The 25023-nt window shown below is 38.5% G+C and overlaps 4 protein-coding genes across 12 annotated transcripts in view; 1 reads left to right on the top strand and 3 right to left on the bottom strand.

Moving 5' to 3' along the window:
- Positions 1-621: 621 nt before the first annotated feature.
- On the bottom strand, positions 622-1606 carry LOC124066749 (gamma-crystallin M2-like; the record flags this gene model as incomplete). The annotated part of the gene is made up of 2 exons (XM_046403497.1): positions 622-1020; positions 1346-1606. Coding segments are annotated over 2 exons (537 nt in total), but the record flags the coding sequence as incomplete, so codon positions are not given.
- A 1792-nt stretch (positions 1607-3398) lies between these two features.
- Positions 3399-8517, bottom strand: LOC124067392 (uncharacterized protein C2orf80-like). Its single transcript, XM_046404709.1, has 8 exons — positions 8327-8517; positions 8149-8230; positions 7893-7975; positions 5581-5671; positions 5130-5207; positions 4948-5035; positions 3899-4008; positions 3399-3626 (listed from the first exon to the last, which is right to left on the bottom strand). Exons 1-8 carry the CDS (start codon positions 8365-8367, stop codon positions 3564-3566), a joined length of 636 nt encoding a protein of 211 aa, XP_046260665.1. The 5' UTR covers positions 8368-8517; the 3' UTR covers positions 3399-3563.
- Positions 8518-8664: 147 nt separating this feature from the next.
- On the bottom strand, positions 8665-15730 carry sgo2 (shugoshin 2). Of its 3 annotated transcripts, none has more exons than XM_046404708.1 (9): positions 15573-15730; positions 14476-14589; positions 14140-14315; positions 13879-13953; positions 13037-13110; positions 12745-12898; positions 10718-12653; positions 9437-9506; positions 8665-9331 (listed from the first exon to the last, which is right to left on the bottom strand). In XM_046404708.1, the coding sequence occupies exons 2-9, from the start codon at positions 14558-14560 to the stop codon at positions 9217-9219; spliced, it is 2685 nt and encodes an 894-aa protein (XP_046260664.1). In that variant the 5' UTR covers positions 14561-14589; positions 15573-15730; the 3' UTR covers positions 8665-9216. The 3 variants fall into 3 exon arrangements, with proteins under 3 accessions (XP_046260664.1, XP_046260662.1, XP_046260663.1); XM_046404706.1 differs by having other exon boundaries at positions 9437-9551; positions 15573-15729; XM_046404707.1 differs by having other exon boundaries at positions 9437-9551; positions 10718-12646; positions 12747-12898; positions 15573-15728.
- Positions 15731-16926: 1196 nt separating this feature from the next.
- The window catches only part of pikfyve (phosphoinositide kinase, FYVE finger containing), a 31942-nt gene continuing 23845 nt past the window's right edge, over positions 16927-25023 (top strand). For 2 of the 7 annotated variants that reach the window (XM_046404091.1, XM_046404085.1), the window contains exons 1-4: positions 17156-17773; positions 18827-19026; positions 22406-22573; positions 24750-24859. In XM_046404091.1, coding sequence (XP_046260047.1) covers positions 17730-17773; positions 18827-19026; positions 22406-22573; positions 24750-24859 — 522 coding nt within the window. In that variant the 5' untranslated portion in view covers positions 17156-17729. Of the gene's footprint in view, positions 17080-17155; positions 17774-18826; positions 19027-22405; positions 22574-22898; positions 24205-24749; positions 24860-25023 lie in introns of those variants that run through there. The other 5 variants (XM_046404089.1, XM_046404090.1, XM_046404086.1 and 2 more) reach the window with 5 other exon arrangements.

Raw genomic sequence — 25023 nt, 5'->3', positions numbered from 1 at the left:
TCAGTGAACTCCCATATTCTACAGACAGGTATAGGAATATGTGACCATACACAGTGGTTTTTAAATATGTTCTGTACTGTAGGTAGTAACAGATGGATGATGTCCATATTAACCACATTATCATTACTGATGTTGTCTGTCAGTCAGTAGAGATGTGACACAATTTATTTGAATACCCCAGAATGTGAATGTCATGAACAAGAAATGCTTCTTTTAAAAAATAAATACATTTCTAAGATTGTAAAGTGCCTCCTTGTTATTAGAAATATGAGTGATATTATGGGGCCTGTATTAATGTTAAGGGTCACATGGAAGTCAAGATAATAAACAGTATTAGTGCAGACCCATTCAAGATCACATTAAAACAATGGAAGTCATTATTATTGTGAGAAACAGTGGCTTGTAGAAACAATAGTTATATTATTGCTATGCTCAATAGTGCTACTGCCAATTTTTTTATGAGTCTATTAGTTAAGTAAGTCAATACCAAAATATGTATTCACCAGCACAGAGCAAAAACAATAGATGCATTAATTTAGTCAGTTAAAACCATATCATATTGATAGGGTGGGTCAGTCAAATGAAACATCCCACTACTTTTGTACCATCAGACACGTTATTTTATTATTATTACCAGTTTCCACAAATACATGTCTTTCAAAGGAGGAAGTATATAGGAAGCAGTGTGTTTTCTGATGAAACTAAAATGTGAATAAAATCAATAGAATCAAGTGAGATTCCTGATTAAAAATCTGTGATTCTGCGGAAGGACCCAGTGGTGGCACAGGTGGCCCCCCAGTCACTGAACTTGCGGTACTCTCCTGGCCTCATGAAGTACTGCCGACCACGGTAGTTGGAGTGCTCGTAAAGGGTCCAGTAGCCCTCCATGACGTTGCAGGAGTAGATGTCACGGCTCCGGAAATGATCCTGCACTGACTCACAGTCGTCACTGAACTCCATCATCTGACCCTGGAAGTTGGGACGCTCGTAGATGCGTATGCGGTAGGGGCCCTCGCTGGTCTGGAGATACAGCGTGAAGTAAATCACAAAATGAGAACAAGAAGTGCATCAGTGCGAGGAACTCCTCCACCATAGCCCTCTATGTGCGTCTGTGGTGCATCTTTAACCAGCATGCAAAGCACATACTGACACACTTAAAAATAACGTAAAACAGCCAGACAAAACATTGTTTTCACGCACTGCTAATAAAAAAAACATCAAATACCTTCAACATATTTATGTCTGAAGAGCACATTCAAGAATTTTCACCAAAGGGCATTACTTCCCTTTCTTCGTGACTATTTAAGTCCACATACTTCACAAAAGCAAGCAAGGATTTACTCACATAGGAGAAAGTGCGGCAGGAGCGGATGGTGTCGTTGTAGCCCATCCAGCGCTGATAGTCTGGGTACTCTCCTCTGGTCAGAACATACTGGTAGCCAGCATAGTTGGGCTTCTCATACAGCACCCAGCAGCCGCTCTCCACCTTGATGGAGTTGCAGCGGCTGAAGTGGGGGTGCATGTCAGGGCAGTCGGTGTCGCACTCATAGGAGCGGCCCTGGAAGTTTCTGTCCTCGTAAAATATGATCTGAGCGTAGGAGACAAAGCAGAAGCATGGACGAGTTCACTTAGCCAGAGCGGGACATAACAATAGATAAAGCAAACAAAAAGTTTATCATATGATCTTATGTTAACAGTAGAAATAAGGTTGTGCTTGATGACAATTATGATTATGCTAATAAGGAAAATGTTATTCTAAACATGCAGTGCAGTTGTTGCAGTTGTATCCTATCCCTATGTTCTTTGTTTCTTTCTTTTTTATGTATGCTGATTTTAATTTTTCTGACTTATCTATTTATTTTTTTATGAGTAGCATAACACAACATCAACAACTATCATTTCACTATATAGTCCGAGTGGTGTAAGGATAAACTAACTGAATGTTGCATTTTGAACCATCTCCAAAGACAGTTTTAAGTGTGGGGGGTTAGTACCATTTTTGACAGCCCGCCTCTTACATTCACCTACATTGTGGCAAAGTTAGATTATCTAATTGTGATGTCAGTAACTACAAAAAAGTTTTCCAAACAGATCTGAATATTTGTTGCGAGTATAATAACATCCAGCGTGTCCTACACTGAACTGGTTAGATCCATATTTGCTTTCAGATTTCTGAAGATCACAAAACAGAAAACACACTCTCTTACCTTACTACTCATCCTGCAATGAGTGCTGGAGTCAGTCACCTACAGAAAATGGTGGTCTCACAAAGCAGGGAGAGAGCCCCGCTATATAAACCTCAATCAAAGGGTTAGCAGATCCCGCTTTAGCTGTTTTTTCAATGAGCGGGGATTTAACGTGCTGGCATCGCTGCCAAAAGTCTTGATCCTGGGCATAGAGCAAAAATCCCTGAATCATCAATGCAAAAGTCTTACCAGGCAAATTACTGACCGACTGTGCCCTCTTTATTGATATGGACATCAGAGAGACGTTCATCCACTAATCCGTCATCAAGTGGCTGAATCTTTCCATGCAGAATGTCAGAGGTCATCACAAAACAAGAGGCCTTTTAAACCATCTGAGTTTGAATCAGACTGAAAATCTGAAAGATGTGAATATGTATTATAGCCAAAGAGTCTAATCATCATCTAGATTGGGCTGCACCAGGTATTCAATAATGTTAAGTCTTTCATAAGTTGTAATTTACCCACTACAGGCTAGTTTACAGCATTAAAACTTAGAAAATATGTTAGCTAGTTAACACTTTAATGTTTAAAACGGTGGCCATCCAGTGCGGAGCAGTGCAGTGCAGCTGTGCAAACAGGAAGTCATTGCAACACAAGCTAGTTATAGAGGTGCAAAAGATATAGTTATCATTTGCAAATGTAATTTCGATTTGTGTCTGCATAAACAGAGAAATGTGTTACAGAATTTCTCAATCTGAGGCATAGGGAGTTATTTTTCTGAAATGTACATGTAAAAACAGGGTTCCAACACCTTCAACATTAAAGACTTTTCAAGGGATTTCCAGGCCCAGCTCCTTCAAATACCAGGACCCAACATGGTATAGTTTGAGACACGGATTCAGCATAATAAGGACTGAGAATTTCTTATAAGGAGAATTTGCGGGCTTCGTAGAAGCTCACAGACTGCTATTAAATAGAGAAAAAGATTGCTAAATGCTAATTCTCAGTTGTGCTTTCTCGCTTGCTTGATGTAACCTGTAACCTGGTCCACTTTCTGGAGGTGGATGGTGGTTAAACAATGACGCAATGATTCAAGTTATGTTTCCCATCCTCCAATTAGTTGTTAACTTTTACACTGAGTTCAGTTAACTACACCGCACTTACACTGTGCAACGAGTCAGCAGCCACAACAACCATCCTTTTAATGTCATCATCACGCTTGTTTATTACCTGCATCCAAACGCTGAAAAGACTGTCAGTGTGACAATACACAGTGAACACTGAAAGACAGCAGAAGTGGGAAACTGCAGCACTCAGACACATTTTACTGGAGATAGAAATATCAAGTCATCATGAGGACAAAACCAAACTTCAGTCCTACAGAGACTCTTGTGAGGCCTTATAGTGCTCAGCTCTCTTCTCGTGGTAATCATCGCTGTCCTGAGGGTGAGAGAGGAGAGGAGATAAAGATGTCTATTAAGATCCACAAGGTGGCAGCAGAGGTCTTTCATGCATGGTTTGAACAAAGAAATGCTTCTCTACATATCCTTTTCTTTTTAAGTCTATAGCCTGATTTTTTTTTTTTTAAAAAAAAGGTCTTTTTTCTAGTTCTTTTGTTCCATCATTTTCAGATTTTCTTTTCATCTGAAATATTCTGCATGCAAATAGTGATAGACAAACACAGCAGAAGTTAGGATGCTGTAATTACTCACGCTCAGGAAGGAGTGAGACGAGGAGGACGAAGACGAGGGCTGCACTGTGACTCGTGCAGGTGGCGCATTAGCCTTCACCCTCTCAGACAGCCATCTTTTCAACTTTAGACCTATGAGAGATTTTTAAGGATTTTGAAATAAGTGACATATCTGTTGAACCACTGCTGGGAAACACTATTCTTATGTTATTGTAATGGCAGTAGTAGATAGTAACTGAGCACATTTACCCAAGTGCTGTACTGAAGCACAATTTTGAGGCACTTATACTATATTTGAGTATTTCTATTTTCTGCTACATTATACTCTACTACAATTCAGAGGCAAATATTCTACTTTGCATTCCACTACATTTATTTATTTATAAATTTAGTTTCTAGTTACTTTGCAGATTTAAGTTTTTACAAGCAGAAATTCACAAGCCATACAGCAGATTAACTATATAAAGTAGTTAAACCACCAGCTTCAATATTAAAGTGATGAACACATTAATGCATCAATAATTATTAATACAGTACACATTTTTCTGAAATATGCCATACATGATGAGTATCAAAGTGTGATTTGATTATCATACTTTTGTACTTTAACTTAAATAAACATTTTAATACATGCATTTTATCTATAACAAAGTATTTCCACAATATGGTATTGCTACTTTTACTTATGTAAAAGATTCTTCCACTTTAGCGTGTTGGTATTTTTACGAATGTGTAGGACAGTCCAAATGTTCCGCTTCTGAAAAAGAGCTTAGCAAACAGCTCAATTTAACGAAAAAAGGAAGAAAAAAAAACAACACCTGGCCCAACCCTTTTGTTGTACCTATCATGTGACCCTCCTCTGACAGTGGTCTTTATGACATTTTTTTTTTTTTTTTGAAATTCATTTCATTCATTCATTTTTTTTGTCAAGTTGATATTTACAAAGTCATAAATAAACCTTCAGGTAAAAAAAAAAAAGCCAGATCTTGCTACTCTTGTTTAGAGTAACAAGCCAAAAAAAACCCCATTGTATTACATAATACTAGATAACTGGGTTTAACATTTACTCACTGTGTTTCCTGGAGTGCTGCACAGCCTTGTAAGAGCCAAGCATGGCGAACGGATGGTAGGATAGAGTTAAGGGATAGACGATTGTACCCTAGGGTTGAAAAACGGTGGAATTAACTTTTCTATATTGTATTACCATTGCATCCTGTATCTGTTTCTTCTAAATGGGAGTGTGGTACATGTACCTTGGATTGCTGGTTGGGGTATGAGGCAGCTGGTTTACACCTGTACAGAGCCAAGATTTCATCCACTGGGAGGCTATTCTGAAGCAGGACAGGTGTACAAAGGATAGTAACCAGCACATGAAAAAACAATACTTCACAGCAGTTTAACTATACAGTAAACACATTATTCTACCTGTGTAAAGTTAACCTCGGGAGAGAATTTTAACTCAAGGAGGAGGAGTCATTTGTGATGTGCATGTTTCAATTTAATTTGCACATTTCTGTCTGAGTGAGGACAGTGATTATTACTGAGGACATGGACTTGGCCCATTTGTCATATGCCTGCATTCTCGATTTCATTGTTTCTCGAATAGAACCATGTATAGGTCATTAGTCTCCTAACTGTAGACTCAGTTTTTAAAAAAAGAGAGAAATGGATACGCCAGCTAAGCTGATATTTAATGACACTCACCATAAGTATCCTGGCAAAAGACGACAGGATCATTGCCTCCCGTTCTAAGCGATTAGGGTACTGGGCACTTCCTGAGCAGCTTGTTCCTCCACTGTGGGAGAGAGGGAAGTGGAAAGATGCTTCATTTAAAACAAGTCCTTATAGAGTAGCTTTTGGAAACAGTTCAAGGCTAGATTCTTGGCAGTACCATTAGCTAGAGCTAACACTTTGCATTGGGTCCCTGTCCACCTAACCACAAAGTCATTCATTCAACAGGAAAGTACAGACATAGTTAAACAGAATGACTCGTTATGATCATCATGATGGTTTAGACTGAACAAAGGACTCATTTCTCATTTCTGGGTCAATGTCAGCTGTTCTCTTGTGTTAAATGTGTTGTTTTTGGTCACATTTTCACACACATCCATAGAGGGCAGGCTTTGCCTGAAAATGGGGTCACCAAAACAAATACTCCTCTATATACAGGAACTTTTTATAGGTACTTACAGGTCTGCCATGTTTCCCAAGAGATGAGAAGCCCAATACAGAGAATTCTTCAAAAATGATTTGGATAGTTATAAATGCTTGTGAGGGTGAAAAAAATAATTAAAGCGATTATAGGTATATTACAAAAAGGTATCAACTCCATTAACAAAACTTTAACAAACTCTGTAAGGCAGCGCTGGGCAAAAGAGGTGAGGATAGAAATACCTGAGAAGGTTGGGCTACCTGATTGGGAAACTCAGGGTACCTCCACCAATTCATCGACAACTGATTAAGTTCTAACTCCTAAGTGAAAAATTAAATGGGACCCAGCAGTCTTGCTGGATGGGGGGGTGAATCAGTACATGTGGACTATGACCACATGTTCAGAAGTGGGACATTTAATACATTATATAGACAAAAGTATTGAGATGGGGCTGTTTTTCAGGGGTTGGGCTGGGCTCCTTACTTCCAGTGAAGGGAAATCCTAATTCTTCAGACATTTTGGACAATGCTGTGCTTCCAACTTTGCAGCAATGGTTTGAGGAAGGTCCTACACCTCTGGTCTTCCCAGAAGAGTGGAAGCTGTTCCAGTCGCAAAGCTATCAGTGTATTTGACATCACATTCTTATGTGATGTCATTACAGTGCCTGCTGGTGTAACGGTCATGTGCCCCAGGAGTACTTTTGTCAATATAGTACTAATAATACTGGGCTTTAGTACTGATTTAATTTTTCTCTCTGTATCTAGGAGTTATTTCTGAAGGTTGTGTAAAATCTGTCTGATCTTCAAAAAATGTTTATGGTTGAAAGAAAACCAAATGTTGTTCTCAGAGTGAGCCTCCCCCAATGGATCTTCTGTAGGTATTGCCAACTAGCTACACTCCATGATAAAGATGACTTACACACTCTACAAAAATATGTGGGTGAATAACACTGGATCAAATGGGATGCTTCATTATTTCTCCTTTTCGTCTTTCGTCTTTATGCACAAATCCTTAATGAGCTGTACCTGTGAGTCTAATGCTTGCTGACCTCATTCTAGCCCTCATGTTTCTGTTTCTAACTGCTTCCTTCACTGAAAATAGTACAAAAGTTTATGAAAGGTTAGAAGCTTATCGTAGCTGTGAGGTTTATTTATCATTTTAATGAACTTGTTGTATTTTTTGAGCATACAGTGATTGAGTACATCCACGCAGCCACAGAAACCTGATACCTGATTGATAGTCATTCATAAGTGCAATTAGTTTTTTAAATGCCACCATCTTGAGATCATGGATACCTTGTAATGTTTTTTTCTTTATTTATCCCTAGAAAACAAATGGCCAATTTCTTGAGATAAGTTAACATGAGAAAAGGACTTCATAAGAATGGACCACGACATACACACCATGCTCTGTAGGGTGGGGCTGGGAGTTAGCGAACCGTTTGGAATATCGGCAACACTTTCTATCAAGATTGCATCTTTAGTCCGTTATGGGGAATTTCATAAGATCATTAAAAAAAATCATCATTTAATAATGTATTATAATGTATACACTATGAATGCCTCCATAATGTACTATAAGTGTGGTCTTCAAAGAAAGTGTAGCTGAAAAGTTTTAGGAACGATGGCCAGTTTTTGTAAGAATGTTTGACCGTGGGATTCAATATGAGGGTATTCACATCATGGCTAATTATTGTAAGGAATACACAATATTTCTCACAAGCTCAGCTTGATTCTGCATATTTAATAGCCTTAGATGTTCTGAGATTCTAACTATAATCTCAAATAAGATTCTTTACAAATGCGCAACTCTTTCTGGTTGCACATTTGTAATAACTTTAGCCCTACAAACACAAGCAGCTTACATGATGTCGCTGTCGAGCACATCTCGTCCTTCTTCTGTGTCCAACCACCAAAGGGCAACACAAATGGCAAGGTCATAGTGAGCCTGTAACATGCACACAAATAACTTATACCTGTGCAACAATTAAGTACTTGTCGCAACTATTGGTTGATTATTTCTTTATATTTTGCTTGTAGAGCCCTGGCCTTTAATTCTGAAAACAAAGAGTCACAAGACCCAGCGGTAAACCCAGCAGATAAACTCTCTCGTGTTTTTACCAGGTCATCCAGCATAGTGGAGCTCCCCTTCCCCATTGGATCGAAAGACTTTTCTCTGAGTTTTTGCCCAATGTAATCACCACTGTTCAGATTAGGAAAAAAAATGAATCAGTTTCCTTTTTAAAATATGCTTCATATAGTGCCTTTCAACTTTTCTGAGCTTTAAACATCCACTCACATAAGGGCCTCGACATTGCTTCTCAGCTGCTTTGCCTCCATTTCCTGCGTAAATTCCTTTCATGTAAGACTCCTGTAAAAACGACAGGAAAATACTTACATATTCTCTTATTTGTTAAATACAGTATTATCTTTATTACCAGGATGGTAAAACAACTGCTGTGCTGGTGGCAAATGAGGCTATGGTTAGAGGTCCATTTTCTGTCGAGGACGCAGTGCAGAGTACCGGTAGTCAGGACATGAACCTGACACCCTGTACCAAGACAGTTGTGCAGGAATTCCACCTTGCCCACCTTATTCTTTGTAGCTAATGGTAAAACAACTAACAAGCCCAAACGCTTCTGTTCAATAACATTTTAATGAGCATATATATATAAAAAAACAAAAAAACAATCAATCTAACATCTAAAACAAAGTGAGCATGCAAACATCTGGACTCACCACACAATTCTGTACGCTGAAACTGTCGAAGAAGAAAAAAAAAAAAACAGCTTACAGACCTTCAGTTTGTTTAATTATACAGAAACAGGGTTGGCTGCGGTTTTGCGACACTGAATCTGGTAACCTTTGTGGGGAGCACAAGCTTTTCACAGCAGTGCGGAACCGACTTCTCAGGTGAACAGAAAGGATTGAATAATTTATGGTCAGCCTCCTGACAATCTCTAAGACCGAGACACAAAATAAGCGGAACAGCAGCTACGAGAACATGCAGAGTGGTTTCGATGTGAACACAGATTAGTTCCATTTAATCTGCAAAAATGTGTTTGTCAAGGAACTCGTTTCACCTTTGACTAAACAGACAGGTGAAAAGGTTCTTTGAAAAAAACTCAACAAGTTAAAATGAACCAGGTAAAGGAAGAAAGAAAGGAATCATCAGTCCAACAAAATGGATCATTCCAGCTTTGGGTTGGTCCCAGTCTTCTTCTGCCTCTTCTTCTTGCCGTTCTTAAACACCGGAGAGCTCAGAAAGGTGCTTTCAGTGAATTTATCTCCACGCCTTATTTTACTGTTGCAAGATAAATAAATACAACAAATGACTTGCTGCTGTTTTCTGACAGAATAAACAGTGAAACAGAGTTATGGTCTAGGTTCATAAACAAGATGTAGTCACCTGTTGAGGGCTGGCTCCTTGTAACTGAGCACACCATTTCGCCTCCTGGTTCTCCCTCCGTTTTCACTGTCTGGGGTTGCAATGGTGTTGGTCAGTGATGTTAAGACTCTCCCTGCTGTAACACATATTAAATCACAATTAAGTTGCCTTTTACTCAGATTTTGAGTATTTATCTGGCCCCAGCCTGGCACCAAATGTCTACTCAGACATTGTAATGTGTTGTTTTCCTGTTCTCTGTTCAGATAGTTCCTGATTCAAATCAAACTTTAGACAGATTTTTTTAAAATAGGGTATCAAAAGGATATTTTTCTAAATAAGATGTCAAAATAAAAAATAATAAATGTTGAACCAACTGTGCACTGACTACATCTGAAGTGTGGTGAACCAAAGACAACATTAATCTCTGAACTCTTTATCTGGCCAGTCAGTGACAATGTCACCAACAACACTTAAGTGAAAAACTCCATTAATATGACACTTTTGGGGCTTTTTTATGCTGGCACTTTTGGTTGTGCCAAGTAAAACCACACCATGTTGATTTATGTTTCCGTAACCAGTTCAACCATGTTGAGTTGTGCTTACAGTGACGTCTTGCTGACCACAGCAAACCCATGTTGACTCTCACGCTAGCGTGTGTCTGGAGATTCAACTCATGCAGAAAACCAGCGAGAAAGACATTTCTAAAAGTCTGAGTGTTCAGCTCTCAGTACTTTACTGAATCTGTATTTCGAAGTTTAGTTTCTCTTCTGCATTCCTGCTTGTACTTTAAGATATCTGCTTTATTTAACTGCTTATGTTAACTCATTATGTTTGGAGTCATGTTAAGTAACCACAGGTAAAAAAAAAAACAACAGCTTTTAATTTGAAATTAAAAGTGGTTAATACTTAACTAGTGCAGCTTTGTTATAAGCTATTCTTCAATAAAACTGTAGGGAGGAAGAGGACAACCAGAAACAGCGACAACAGAGAGATCTTAGATGAAGACCTGCAGAAAACAGAGTCCCACTAGACCTCTGCACACAGCTGTGTTCGTCCACTAATTTAGAGCTGCTCTTTTGACTGCTGATCAGTTCAAGACAGGCATGTCATCATTTAGAGAAACGCCTTTAAGCGGGTGGCCCTTGTAATAGAGATGCAAATCCACACATGCTGGGCTGTTGCCCAGTCAAACTGAGTCAAGTTAAACCAGTACTTGCGTGTGTAGAAACATGTCCTTGTTGCTGGAATTTGAATTTTAAAATTAAATCAATTTTTTTAATTAAAAAAAAAAAAAGAACATACCTGGAGAGGCTTCAGCAGTGACAGCAGCAGACTCCTTAATCACTGCTGTTGTGAATGAGGTCTTCCTCTTTGGAGTGGTGAGTAATGAGCCCACCTCAGTGTCAGCAGTGCTGATATCTACAGCCAACCATGGTGGGATCTCATCCATCAGGAGGCCTCCCAGATTCTCATGAACTGCCACATGACCAGTGTCCGTCACGTGACTGTAGCCACGTGACACAGACGTCCTTCTGTTGTTTAGCGAAATGCTGTCTTGACTTTCCCGCCTATAGACAACAAAAGTCTCTCTTGGATTTCTGGGTTCTATGGGCGTATGTAGCTTGGACACATTTCCACACTGCTCCACCCTGGACTCTGACTCGTTGGATTTCGACTCATACAAACGTTCGGAGATGTCATCATGCGAGTCAACCACTTGAAAATCATCATACTGTTCTTTATTTCTTTCAGGCCCATCAACGTGGGACCTATGATACCATGCTTCAACCTCAGATTGAAATGCTTTGCTGCTACGGCCACTTTTTTCCTTCATTTTCCTGTCATTTAAATGATCATCCCACTCCTCCCTCTGCACAGTTTTCTTCTTAATGGATTGACTCAATTCCTCTCTCCTGGCTTTTTTAGGTTTCTGAAACTCTGTCCTTGAAGCACAGACTTGGTCAGGCAGTGATATTTCATGATTATCTTTGTTAATCAAATTGTCTTGAGGGCTCCCTGAATTTTGAGTAGCCAGCCAAGGACGCTTACTGGAGCTCTGTGTTTCCTTGACAAAGTGTCCACCACTGTGCCAGCGTGGAGGCGATTCTAAATGTTGTAGATCGATACTTTCATTAGTTACTATGGACGGTTCTTCTGTCTCACAGTTGGAGGATCTTGTAGAAGGTACTAAGTCCTGCTCTAATTCAGGTGTGTCTGAAGAGATGTTATTGCTGGCCGTTGAGACAACAAATGTTCCTCTGCATTTGGATTTGTGGCTTCCCCCAGAATTTGTTGCTGTTAGCGGTTTACTGTGCACGTGTTCTTCTCCCACTTCATTACAGACCTGTTCCAATTCGGACTGACTGCTCTCACTTTCATGCAGCGATGGAGGCAAAACAACAAATGTTTTCCTGGTAACTGAGGACATCCTCCTTCCTTTAGTCCTGGACCTCCTGCACGTGATCTTGGACCTTGCTTCTTCAGCAGTATCTTTCTCTGGTCCTAACTTTACACTTCCACTGACTTTGGAGACTGTGATTCCAGGATCCATGAAATAATCATCCACACCTGGTGGAACAGTGTCACAGGACTTGGACTTGGTTTGGCAATTGGATTTGAATTTGTCCTTTTTCCTTTTCTGATGGCTTCCCACTTCAGACTTGCTCAATTTAGGAAGACGAGAGGTAATGACACTTTTACACTGTGCTTTGGGTGACTGAAGCTCAATAACCTCTGGGTCTCTACTATCCTCCTGTGCATGGTTATCTGTCTGTAACAAAGTGCCAGTGGGAGCACTCTGAAGGTCACTCACCTTCTTCACTTGTGAATTTTCAGTCTCACTTGACCCATAGGCTTTATCCTTATTCTTCTTGCCAGAGCGGCCTGTTTTTTTGGCCTTGGTTTCCACAGTGACTATTTCAGTGGCATTAGTTAGAGTCATCTCCATTGTTGTGTTCAGAAGCACAGTCTTCTCTTGTTTGTTGCTATGCTCTGGTTCTGTTTCCATGATCGAGCTGCTTGGAAGGTGAGCACCATCAGAAAGAAATGGTTTGGATTTTTCGCACATGCTTACAACTGAGGGGGGATGAGTGTTCTGACAGAGGGATGACTTCACATCAAACCCAGACTGCGAGAACATAATTGACAGTCTCTCTACTTCATCCCTTAAACTGCTGGATGGGCGGGATATTCCCTTTTGGGGTGACTGCAAACACTGCCTTTCTTTGGTATCTGCGTTGGAAAAAAAATTGCTGAGAATTCTACATCAAGGTTTCAGGGCAGTTATCACAAACTTATGATGAATGACATCAGATATTTTAAAGCTCCCTACCCTTTGAAGTATCAGTGGAGATTTGTGGTCTGTTCTGGGTACTGAAGACATCTGAACATATGTTTTCCTCAGACACGTTTGTCATTACTTTTTGGAGGGGACACAGCAAAGGCTCTGAAATGTCTGGCTGAGGAGGTAAGTGACCTGTTAGACTAATAACGGGAGCGAGACAGGGAAAAAACAAGACAGCGAGAAAGAAATAGCAGAGGTTATTCAAAAATAAGCTGCCCAAAGCAAAACATTATTCCTAATTCAAAGTACAGAGCAATTGAAATACAATATTTGCTCACCTTTCCACAACAAGATTGTCTTTGTCGATGTCACCAGATAAGGCCTGGTCATCCTCGGGTAGTTTAGGAACGTCCTGTGGGTATTAAAAAAGTGCTGTTATCACAGAAAATGTTTGGCATGGTTTGATTCTACAAAGCATTTTCTATTGCCATCGTTCATCCCTATAAACACGTGTGAATTAAGTGTCCTCAGTCCCCAAACACTTGCTAAGTGTTGTTAAAAGAAAAGGTAATGAAACAGTGATAAACATTACAACGTTACAGGCATCAAATTTAGAATGAGTGTATATATACAAAAACAATAAGGTTCATCAGTTTGAATATTAAATTTCTTGTCTGAGCTGTATTATTGACTTTATAAAAAGATGAACCACATGAGCACTGCAGTCTCACTTTTGCCCAGAGAGGAACTGGAGACGTATCCAATATGTTACTGTGCTCTACTCAGTTCAATTTAAGTTTTGCTAATCATTGCATGTGGTTTTTATTTAGTTTTTACACAACATACTAACACTTTTGGAATCAGGGTTGTACATGGGAAGTCTTTCCAGCACTTGCACCAAATAAATGGGATGAATTACAAAGGACTTTAAAACAATAAAATCTCATCTGATTGGATGAATTTGAACTTCTTTTTAGAGGTCTCTGTGACTGTGTTCGAGGTTGTCTGTTAGCATATGCTTGTGTGTGATTGGCTATGTTTGTTGTATGTTTTCTCTCTCATTTCTTGTACTATTCTACTTCATGAAATTCTCTCAATGTTTCAACAAATACTGTAAAATATGAATATTGCATCGATTGTCACACAAAATAGCAATTGTTTATACCCTTACAACCCTTACACTGTCAGAGAATAGGTCAGCCGCCATGTTCAAGTGCTGCACAGTGTTGCTATGAAGGTTTTTCAAGATGAGGAGCTGTGAGAAAACAAGAAAACAAGATGAACTGCAGTTTCTACAAGTCACACAAATCAAACTGAACATTTCTAAGTATGTATAGTATGCGTATTATATCCAGTACACGTATGGTAAGAAATGGTTGCCTTCTGCCAAACCGGCCTTGATGTTTACTAATGTAACTAGATAAGCAAGCAACAAACTAACCAGCTTTCTGTGCTTGTACTTCTTGGTGGCCAGCTCGAAGCACAGAGCTTCTACTTGCTTCTGAAGGTACACAATCTCTTTCTCCAGCTGCCTGCTCCTCTCCTTCTGGGCCTCTAAAGCCAGAGCTAAAGCCTTGTTGTTGGTCTTCAAGGAGACCTTGAAGAAGGAGGAGGTGTCTGGTGTGGTCACAAGGAAGCATCGCAATATTAATTTATCAAAGGACAAAAATTTAATATTATTTTTCTTTCATCAGAAAAAGTCTGTGAACAACAAAACTTGTACAACATAAGGAACAGAACTGGTTTCTAAAGAAGTTCAAATGAATTACAGACTCACTGAGAATCTTATTTTTGATCTTTGATGCAGCAGTTGAAGTCTGCTTGGAAGTCAGTTTGGGTGCCATTGTCCTTACAGGGAACATGACCAGATAACCACATGGAGTTAAACAACCTGAAAGAAAACCAAACATGTCAGTTTATCACACTAGTGATACAGTACACAGACCAGCATAAAACAAAGTTGGCCAAGGGTGCTTTTGATAGGTGATGTGTCTGTCCGATTTGGACATAGTAAGGCTGAACAATTAATCGAAATTTTATCAAAATTGCAGTATGGGTAAGTGTAATATTCAAATCGCAGGAGCTGCACTATTGGGATTAAAATAAAACATGTAACCACATATCATTATAAATGAAGCATCATGGTGAGATGCTCTGACCTACAAATTTTATATTCTCCAGATGTTAAAGCACAAGCTTGTTTGGGACAGAAACCAACAAAAATAACATTATCAGCAACATTAACACTATTCCCACTAAATTTGTGACTCATATTACACCTTAATGTTAATTAGCAATCGTATCCAAGGATTTCCCAGCACGACATTGCACTGTAAAGTTGCTAATAAAGTTGCTAATTGCTAGTAAATGTACATATATAGTACTCATATACATATACATGCTCTTGTACATATACAGTGTGTATCTTGTTTTGCTTTTTTGTACACTATCGTTTAATTGTGTCTATATATTTTTTGTTTTTATTATATATCTTTCTTTCTATCTTAGATTTCTGCCCTAGTTTCTTTTTTTTGCTACTTGTTCCTGTATTCTGTCCTGAGATGCTGCAATACACGAATTTTCCCTCTGGGGATCAATAAAGGATTATCTTGTCAACCGACGTTAAATTTAGCCAATGAAATTAAAACGTACAGTCTGCTGTCCGATAACTTGTTTCCGTTTCCAAACTCAGCATGCCTGACACAGACCAAGCACAGGTGATTCACTTTTCTGACAAAATCTTAGAAATTTGTTCATCTTGTCCGAGAGTTAAGTTAGCCGACGTTAGCATGAACTGACCTACTTGAATGATGTATACGCTATACTAACTGCTCTAACCAAACACGTTATCACTGACGTTTGGATAAAACTTACGTTTATTGAACTTTAGCCAGTGGTAAACTTTGCCTCTAGCAAGAAATAATATCCACAAAACGATTGTGAATTGATCAAAGAAGGCTCATCGCGACCTTAATAAATCATGGAAAACGCTGCTGATTCCAATTTAAATATAAACAAAAGTGCGCCGCTCTTCCGCGCAAGCGCTCGGAGGCGTGGCCATCAATCTGGCGTCCAATCAGAAATGACAGACTTTGAGTCTTTCTTCCCCTGAGTTGTTTTCTTCAGGCAGACTCTGCTACTGAATAACAGAGATAAAAGAATAAAATAGATACACACCTGCCTCCAAAATATTAACTTTATTTTATTATATTGCATATAATACTGAAAAATTCAAATTTACTTCATCAGCATGACCATTAAACATAGTATTGCCAAAGCAAAGCAGGTTGCACAGAGTTTCCTGTGTGTAATGATTCTGAATCTGTCTTTGTGAACAATATCCAACAGTGAACAATGTCCACTCTCCACCATCCATTACATACCATTACATATAGATTGCAGGCTGAACAGCTGGCCCATGGTGCAGTCACAACAATCTGTAGATGAACACCTTCAAAACCTTGGAGATGACCAACGTTACACAATCATCACAAAGGCCCAGCAGAAAATGTGCTTCATACCCAAGCTCAGGAAGTTCAACCTGCCTGAGTAGCTATTGATCCAGTTATAGACCACCATCATCCAGTTTCTTCTTTGCACATCTATCCAGAGTCAGGGAATGGGCATACAACGTCACACACCCTGGACACAATCTGTTCCAAATTCTTCCCTCTGGTAGATGCTACAGAATACTACCACAAACAATCAGATACAGGAACAGTTTGTTCTCACAGATCACCACTCAAAGTTAAATCAGTCATATAGTGTCAGTAGCCATGTAACACAAAATAAAAAAAAACTATACAACACCAAATGATCTATTATATATTTACAGCTTAAAATACAGACTGTGCATAAACATGCATTCTTCGTCCATCATTGTCAAACATAAATCCCAAAGAATACCACATAATGATGTGCTTATTGCTTTACACAGGCCGTAGCGAAGCGCTGTACTGTTTCTTGATGAAAACTGCACCTTATCGTGACAGGTTTAATCGATATTTCTGAGTGCGGGCTGTGATGTCTCTTGGTCACGACAATATTCGGTGTAGATTTCGATTCGTCAGGGCTGTTCATGTACGGGGGGCCATTTTTTTCCTAGAATGGCGAAGGAATGGTCTGCCCTACTCTGCCTCTGACTGGCTAGTACTGGTTGCATTCGCTGTTTGGGTTGGTTAGATTGAGGCATGAGGAGCGATGATTGGTTAAAATGTGTAAGTTAGGGCAAGCCAATCAGAGGCAGAGTAGGGCGGGAAATTCCTTCGCCATCCTAGGGAAAGAATCGTTCATCGGAGTCGGCTTTTTGAGTGTTTTATTTACAGATGTCTACGAAGTCTGGGTGCTTCTTGCATTGATGTCAAATTCATATACTGAACGGGTAATTGACATTTTTGCTGTCATGGCATTCCTTCCGTTTTTCCTGCGTCAACTGTTCCAAGAAGATTGTTGCCGCCGTCCATGTAGTTAGCATAGGAGGCTAACATTAGATAGCTTGGCTAAATACAGCTGTAATTTACTACTGTACATATCGTTAAGGCAGTTGGCTAACGTTAGCTAGCTAACGTTTTATTAGTTCAGTTATTTTGTGTTTCAAGTAGTTGTCGCCAGTAGAATACTTTAAGTTTGTGTATTAAAAGCTGCATTAATGTGGTTAATTGTCGCATATGGCAAATACACTGACGTATGACTTCATTTATTCAAAGTGTAATTAAATTAGCTGTTGGAACTGCCCAGAGTTAATAGCTAGTTTACAATCCCGTTGCTAGCCAAGTTTGGCAGTATCAACAGGGTTAATGGTTACATAGGTCGTAATCGGTCTGCACCTTATCAACGCATTCAAGAGAGAGTAAACATATGGTAAACTTAGTGTTAGCAATATAACATAGTGCACGGTGGGGTGGAGGGCTTGGTCTTTAGCCGTCAAATGGTCAGGACACCGCGGAGTCATGCTACGGCCTGTTATGATCACATGATGGTGTGAGAATGTGATGTCGTTACTTCTGCTATTTTCTTCACACATGATTTAAGATGGCATGCATTGCGAACTCAAAGTCTGTAGCTTTCTTCAAAGGGTAAGTCTTGAGGAGACTTGAAGAGGTTTTTCTGTTATGTACTGTACGGTGTTGGTAGATGAGCCATAACTGTAGATTTGAGCAATGTCAAGAGGATTATCAGCCGACTAAAACTAACCAACACCCGCTCATCGTCGGACGATCCACTTGACAGTTCCGGTGTAATTCCGATTTAGATTGTATCAGTGGTGTGTGATTTAAAAAAAAAAGTGATAACTGTTTTTTCTGCTGGCAAATAAAATCTATTTCCTATAGCGAGAAAACAGACATTTGAGAATCACAGAAATTGCGCTTTCTACAAATAAAAACCAGAATAAGACGGACAGATATCTCGAAAAACTATGCTTTGATCCTTTTGAAAGTTATTTTTTGAAACATACAAGATCATTCAACAGGTTGTACTGAAATGTTGACTTCCTTATTATAAGTTGTGATACTTTATTAAAATGTTATCACAGTTTACTGGTTATAGTTTAATTTATAAGATGTCTATAAAAATACTCGTGCTTTTTACTGATTCAGGTGTAATGTAATGTCTACATGTCTACAGTGTTGTCAGTGTCAGGGAGGCTACTTTGAAAGCATTGTTTTGCAAGCTACCAATTACTTCCCACTTGAAGAAGTTGAACTACAGCGAAGATGGCATATAGGGACAAATTGAGTTTGGTTAACTTAACTTGCAATACATCATCACCTTCCACCACGATGCTGATATGTATATAGCCTGTATAGCAGTATATTGTAGAGTGTTGACTTTAAAACTGTTAATTTATAACTCTTTTTATAAACTGTTTAGCACACTTTTGCCATTTGCACTCTATTCTGTTATTGTGAACTGCCATGACAAGTGAATGTCCCTGCTGTGGGATCAATAAAGTTCATCTTATCTTATCTCAAGCTGCTTAGAAAAAAATAGTTCAAACTGTATTGTAAAATATTATCAAACTGACAATTTATATGTGATATGGCATCATAACAAATATAATGCAAAAACATCACATGCCAGAAAAAACTGAGTTGTTGATGATTCTTATATTTTTTGTTCCTCTGTAGCAGGACCAGCAGTGACATGGCTGCAGATGACAAGTCCTCGTCTTCATCCTCAACAGACTGGAGCGCTGAGCCGCCTGTCGTCTCACCCTCCAGCCCCTCCCACCTGACACATTTCAAACCACTGACGCCAGAGCAGGACGAGCCCCCACTCCGCTCTGCATACAGCTCATTTGTCAACCTGTTCCGTTTCAACAACAAAGGTCAGAGACCCACACATGCATGTAGATGAAGTTATATTGTCAAATATTACGTACCAATGTTTTGTTTTGCTGAAGTCTCATAGTCATAGTCATAGTCTCCTTTTTTTTATTTTAAGTTACTTTATTAATCCCAAGCTGAGAAATTACTTCTCTGCTTTTAATCCATCACTGATTGAAACACACACACATGCAACATGCAACATGCAGTGAAACACACAGAGAGCATATATATTGGTTGGTTAAGTGCCTTGCTCAAGGGCACATTAGCCAGCTGTGCCCTTTTTCCTGCCTGTCCGGTGGGGGAATCGAACCAGCAACCCTCCGATCACAAGCCGCTTCTCCAACCTCTAGGCCACGGCTGCCCTGTTCTCTGTGTGTGAAGGTGATGTGTAGAGGGGTCTTCAAAATGTGACACTGTTGTCGCCTCAGTCAGGCAGAATCAAGACAATTACAGTGGACAACAACTTGCTACTTTTTATTATTTGCTCACATTTTGGCAAACTAGAACCATTAGAAGAATGCTGAATTAGCTGCTAGCAGTTCCTTTTTGAAAGGATCCATGGATGTAGAGACACCTATCACCTCTGTACTTTGATACTAAAAAATCAAAAATCCTTGTTTGAAAACCTCTGCAAGACCTGTGCTTGTAAATAAATTCTCTCAGAAATTAGTGAAATTTGGGGATTTTTAAGATCTACATAATTTTGCCTTCACTGTATACAAAGAATTAAGAGGAAGAGATCCCTTCCTATAACAAATTCTGTGCAAATGAGGATGAATAAAATTGCTCTTTATGTGGATTTTTCCTTAGAACCATCTCTGTATTAGCTTCATCTGAACTATTTTTCCACAGAACAAGGACTGTATTTGTCCCTCATCGCTTGCATTGAAAGTGTTATAGGAAGGGATGTTTTTTCAGTCAGTGTGGATTGCAGGAATGACTACATCCACCAGTAATTAACTGAATTGTTTTAAGACTAGGGCTGCCGCTAATGATTATTTTCATTATTGGTTAATTGGAGTATTTTTTATGATTAATTTAGTCTAAAAATTATCCCAAAAAATGTTTTGAAAAAATGCTCATCACAATTTCCCAGAGGTCAAAGTTATATCTTCAACTTGCCACCTTTATCCAACCAACAGTCCAACATCCAAAGACTCTTCATTTACTATCATAAATAACAAATAAAAGCAGCAAATTCTGATGTTTAAGAAGCTGGACCCAGCAAATGTTTGACATTTTGCTTGAAAAATGAATGAAACATTTAATTGGTTATCTTATTTGACTTATATGACTTATTGATGAATTAACTAATCGTGTCAGCTCTAGACAAGTAAACATCTCCTTTAATCACACTTAGGCTTTAGAGGCTCACTGTTAGCTAATTCAGTGCTTTGGGCCCTAACTGCAACATGTTTGAGTCAAGGCAGTGCAAGAATTACATGGAAAGTTTGTGAAGTTACTTATGTTTTTTCATACAAAGCTGCAGACTCCTACTTTTTGCAAAGATTTCTTAAAGTCATAAGTTAAAGTTTTGTGCTAGTTCTTACAAGTTTTACACCAACCTGCCCTGAGGTTTGAGAATTAAAGCGGTCTGTAGTGCTTTGTTTTAACAATTAGGTAACAGTGAACTGAGAACAGATGAGGTAATACAGTATCATAAACTCCACATACAAAAAAATCCTAAAAGAGACCTTTTCACCTTGCTTGAAAGTTAGCAAGTGACAAGTGATCGTGAATGTCACTTAAAGTGAATTATGTTACGTGTAGTGCTCTTTTTGTAAGTCTTGCTATGACACAGCCCACTGATTTGTAAAAGTTTGCAAAGGTCAGATCTTTCTTTGACACAGCAAATATAACTGTGTTAAAACTAGGGCTGAACAATTCATCAGAACCTCAGTATGTCCAAATCACACATTTTTTTTGATTAAGGTAAATTGTGTCGTAACATGGTGCTGCAGTTTGCAGAGGTCAAGGTAATCACCATAGTCTTGTGAGGTCATGTGATAGAAATTCCCTGACTGGACCAGTGCCAGGAACCAGTATGCCACATGACTCCCATGCCCTCTGAACAGCACTCTTCCCCTCACTGTGGTAGCATGTGCCTCACATTGACATTTCATACAGTTGATATTACAAGACAAGTACTGCGCTTTAGCTATTTTAGAGGAGTCAGAAACAGAACTTTCCTTTTGTTTGTAAATTAAATTTCATGAACTGCTCTTTGATTCTCTGCCGCTAACCTAACTGCTAACTGTGTTTTAATGCCTTGGAAGCAAAGCTGAACTGATTTAGATTATGGTGGTCAAAGGTCATTTTGACCTCACAAAACACACTTTTAGCCATAATTCAGGCATTCATATGCTTAACGGAGCAAAATGTGACACAAATGTCTAATAGGATAAAACAATAAAACTTAGACATTTTATATCCAAAAGTTCAAAGGTCAACTTCACCGTGATATCATAATGCTTTCTGTACGTTATTCAAAACCAGGAACAGAATGGGAGATTGTGACCATATTTCACAATTAGAATTCCTAGCTTCTTTGCAGCAACTTCCATATTTGAAGCATTGCAGTCTACCATAAGATCTTTGCAGATACTGAGCATCAGGTGGTTGTTGTTGCACCATGTAACGAAACTTCCTGTCAGTCCTCTGTGAAAATAGTCTCTAAGTGAGAACAACATATTTGTCACTAGAAATTATTCAGTGGAATCATTCATGTCAATATGGAGATAGCTTTGTTTTGCCAAGAACTATGTTTATTACTTTTTATTAAATTCCTTCATAGACTTGGCCCAATACCACTATTTGCTATTTTTTATATATATTTTTAAAATATTTTTTATATATTCAGTGTATTATAGGAATTGTATGTCTGAACTTGATTGGTGTGTGGAGGCATACAATTACAAGGCAGTAATTCTAGTCTTTAAAAGGTTTAAAATATAACTTTCAACACTTTCCAAATAGTATATTTAAAAAGATACAAGGAATTCTTCATGTTTGAGAACCCATAACAAACAGATGTTTTGTATAGACCTAAATGTTTGATTGATTATGGATAAATCTATTTTTAAAAAAGTCAAATACTGCTAGTTAATTTGTTGCATGAATTTTCATATGACCAGAGTGGGGGATTACAAATGTATGTCCTTATGTGTTTAATATCTTAGGGCACAAGGTATTAGTCACCAACAAATGTTAATATTTTGTCAGCTAGTTGTCTGTGGTATTAAGTGATGGGTGAAGTAGAAAAGTTCTGACTGTATACCGAGAGATTTAATTTGTTGAGGTTTAGTATTCTTTGGACTTTGCAAAATATTTTTCTTCTATGTTTGTCTTATTGTTACATGTATGTGTGTGTGAATGCAGAGGAGGGACGTCCTGTCTCATCGGCTTCAGAGAAACAAGATGTGCCATCCCCTTCCCCTCAGTCAGAGGGGAGGAGCTGGTCCACCAGTCCTTCCCACTCCCTCCATGGTTTGAGGACACACCAGAAACAGCACCCAGACCACCTCCGACGCACCTCCACTGTCTCTGGTAAGACACACACACACACATGCATGCACACACTCTTGTATAGCATAGCTAGTGCTGTTTTTCAGGGTTCAACAACATTTTCAGCTGTTGAGGTAAGGTATTCTACAAAAGTAAGAATTAGTCAATCTACAATGTTTGCAGCTTAAAGGAGACTTAAATGTATCTTTCTTGATTGTGATTAAATGTTTGGCATTTTAGTTTTAGTGTAAAAGTCAGTAAAATGTTGCTGTTTAAGTACATTTTATGTTGTTTTTCCAATGACAAATTAGCACAGCACAGACTTACATACTGGGAGTAAACAGGAAGATAATTCTGGTAGGACATTTATTTCATTTCATTAACAATGCTTGGCAGTGATTTATTTGCTTCAGCAGCTTTGTTGATTGTATTATCTGTAATTTGAAAGTCTTTTAGTTAATTTCAAAGCCTTACTCTTGTAATGAATAAACCAATCAGGGACCACTGATAACACCATAGATCCTGTTTTAACTTCCCTCTTGAATCTCCTAAATTCAGCTTCATCTGTGACAGGCACTCTTGAAAGCGAATTTTCTCACTGTCCTTTATTTCCTTAGATTTTACATATTGGGTCAGTTGTAGAACTGTGTGGTAGGACAGAACTGAAGAGTATTATTTAATAATTTTATCCCAATGTTCAAATATATGTCTTGCACATTTGGAAAACTCTGAAATTTGTGTCAAAGAGGTTTTGCCTTTACCGAATCTCACAAAATTTGCTAATGACAGGAACATTTGAAATCAGATATTGTTAAAACTGCTGTCCTGTCTTGTGTTGTCACCGTGAGCATTCATTTTCATGATTATAGTAATATTGCATTCATATGCATTCGTACTCACATTGTGCTCAACACCAAAATACTCTGTTGAAGTAAGGAAGCAAGTGTTTAAAAATGTATGAAAAGGGAATTTCTTGCCCTCGGGCCCTTAAAGTTATTTTGTCAAAAGAGGGGTGTGTCACCTTTTATTTTTCATGCACTTAAGGTTTTGTAGGATTTCATTCCAGAAATAGTTTGAGCTGCAATTATTAATCAATTAGTCAATTAGAAGAAAATTAATTGCTGATTATTTTGATAATCATTTAATTGTTCCACTAATTTTTCAAAGAAGAATGTCTGACCTTTGCTGGTTTCATCTTCTTAAATGTAATTATTGGCTGCTTTGGGTCTTTGGGTTTTGGACAAAAGAAACAGTCTGAAGATGTTGCTTTGGGCTCTAAGAAATTTTGATGAGCATTTTAACACTTTTATCTATATATCTTTTAGACTAAACAATTAATTTAATCATGAAAGTAATCAGCAGATTAATGGATAACAATAATAGTAGTTGGTTGCAGCACTAGTTTTGAGAGATAAATCCTTCCTTTTTAAAGAATATTAAACAGACAGGAACATGTTTGCTCTCTTTGCATTTTAGAATTTTCTTTTTAGAGGAATCTGAGGCTAAAGAAAGGAGCAGACTGAGACAGACTTGAAAACAAACAGTTGTGTTTTGGTTGAAAATATTCCAACGTTTACTGTATATATTGCTGTATAAGGCTTCAGAAAGATGAATGCACGTACAGGCTGTAACGTCCGTTCTCATGTCTTTCCTGATTCCAGTGGATTGGCCAGGTGAGGGCTTTTCTGCACTGTGTGGTTTTACTAAAGATGCTTTTAGCCTGACTGTAACAACTTGGTCATACACAAACTGTTTTGTTTGTCTGAGTGCATGCTAGTGTGCATTTTCAATGAAGCGCTTTATATTAGTCTTTGGTTTGCCCTAATGTTTGCCACCCAGGTACTAATATTTGGAATGATGTTTGTCATGAACAATTCTAAACCTAACATTTATATTCAACATGTTTTTCTTTTCCTTCCCAGTTCTTTTAATGATTGCTTCCTGTGTTATTTTATACATATTGTGCAACTTTTAAGGGAGTTATTCCTAAGGTGTTGAAGTGCATTGTCAAATGTTTATTGCTTAGCTGTCATTTTTAAATGCACTTTGAGAAATTCATGTCATCAGTCAGTATTTTTTTTAAAAGGCGCATTTGACTATGAAGCAGTGTAGATTTTAAAGAACAAGTGAACTTTTTCACTGATGTTGTTCAGTTGTGCTCTGTATAATTGTACTGTGTGATGTATGTGTGTGTTTCTGTTTACATGCATGATTTTAGACGGCAGCAGGAAGTCTGACACCCCTCTAAGCAGTCATGACCCTCGTACAGCTGTGCAACTTCGCACTGCACTGAAGAGGCTGAAGGAAATAATGGAGGGAAAGAGTCAGGTATTCGCATCCAATCTAACATCAACTCTTTATCCTACACAGTTCTTCACTGTAGATGCCTTAAATGTATATGTACTGACAAAGCATTAAGCACAATATTAATGTCAATATTTTACTTTTAAATGAATAAGCATTTTCAGCCGTGGCGCTTTGACAGCTTTGCC

Source organism: Scatophagus argus, chromosome 11, assembly GCF_020382885.2.
Source record: "Scatophagus argus isolate fScaArg1 chromosome 11, fScaArg1.pri, whole genome shotgun sequence".
In the NCBI taxonomy this organism is placed as follows: domain Eukaryota; kingdom Metazoa; phylum Chordata; class Actinopteri; family Scatophagidae; genus Scatophagus; species Scatophagus argus.
This window is presented reverse-complemented; position numbering and strand designations above follow the sequence as displayed.